Source organism: Cucurbita pepo, unplaced genomic scaffold (genome assembly GCF_002806865.2).
Source record: "Cucurbita pepo subsp. pepo cultivar mu-cu-16 unplaced genomic scaffold, ASM280686v2 Cp4.1_scaffold004987, whole genome shotgun sequence".
Taxonomy (NCBI): Eukaryota; Viridiplantae; Streptophyta; class Magnoliopsida; order Cucurbitales; family Cucurbitaceae; genus Cucurbita; species Cucurbita pepo.
In genome coordinates this window covers 1-734 of record NW_019650962.1, presented here as the reverse complement: position 1 = coordinate 734, position 734 = coordinate 1, and the positions used below count along the sequence as shown (strand labels likewise).

The 734-nt window shown below is 46.2% G+C and overlaps 1 protein-coding gene across 1 annotated transcript; it reads left to right on the top strand.

Moving 5' to 3' along the window:
* Positions 1 to 53: 53 nt before the first annotated feature.
* On the top strand, positions 54 to 700 carry LOC111787086 (GDSL esterase/lipase At1g71691-like; the record flags this gene model as incomplete). Its single annotated transcript, XM_023667231.1, has 2 exons — positions 54 to 478; positions 579 to 700. Coding segments are annotated over exons 1-2 (414 nt in total), but the record flags the coding sequence as incomplete, so codon positions are not given.
* Between the last annotated feature and the right edge of the window lie 34 nt (positions 701 to 734).

Sequence of the window (734 nt, the reverse complement as noted above, 5' to 3'; positions counted from 1 at the left end):
GAATTGGTGATGCTGGGGAAGGCATCATGCGGCGGCTTCATTTACTGCATTGAAAGAGAACAGATGACTCCATTTATTACCTTCTCAACTACCAACTTCTCCCTCCCTATTAAACCCTTCACCTTCACCTTAGACTATATGAACGCTCAAGCAAGCTGATCAGTGATCCCATTAAGTAGAATTCTGATGGGTAATCTTAAGTACTGCTACAGTGTGGCTGTTGCTATGGGGATGTTGTTTATTGGCGTAAGTGTTGGGCAATTTGAAGGTGGTGGAAACGATCCATTCTCCCAAGGTGGGGGGAGAAGGCCGGAGATGGTACCGGCCATGTTCATATTCGGAGACTCTCTCATTGACAACGGAAATAACAACAATCTTCCCTCTTTCGCCAAGGCCAACTATTTCCCCTACGGCATTGACTTCAATGGCGGTCCAACTGGGCGCTTCTCCAATGGCTACACAATGGTGGATGAAATCGGTATGCGCATCTAATCTACTGTTATTCCGTTTTAACACCAAGCCATGCATGTGGATATTATCTATAAAAATGCTTGCATTGTAAATGCATATTCATGCAGCGATGCTGCTTGGACTCCCATTGGTCCCTGCCTTCTCTGAAGCTTCCGGAGCCCAATCTCTCCGCGGAGTTAACTACGCATCCGCTGCTGCAGGCATTCTTGACGCTACGGGAAGGAACTTTGTAAGTATCACATTACTCCTTTTGAACCTTACTT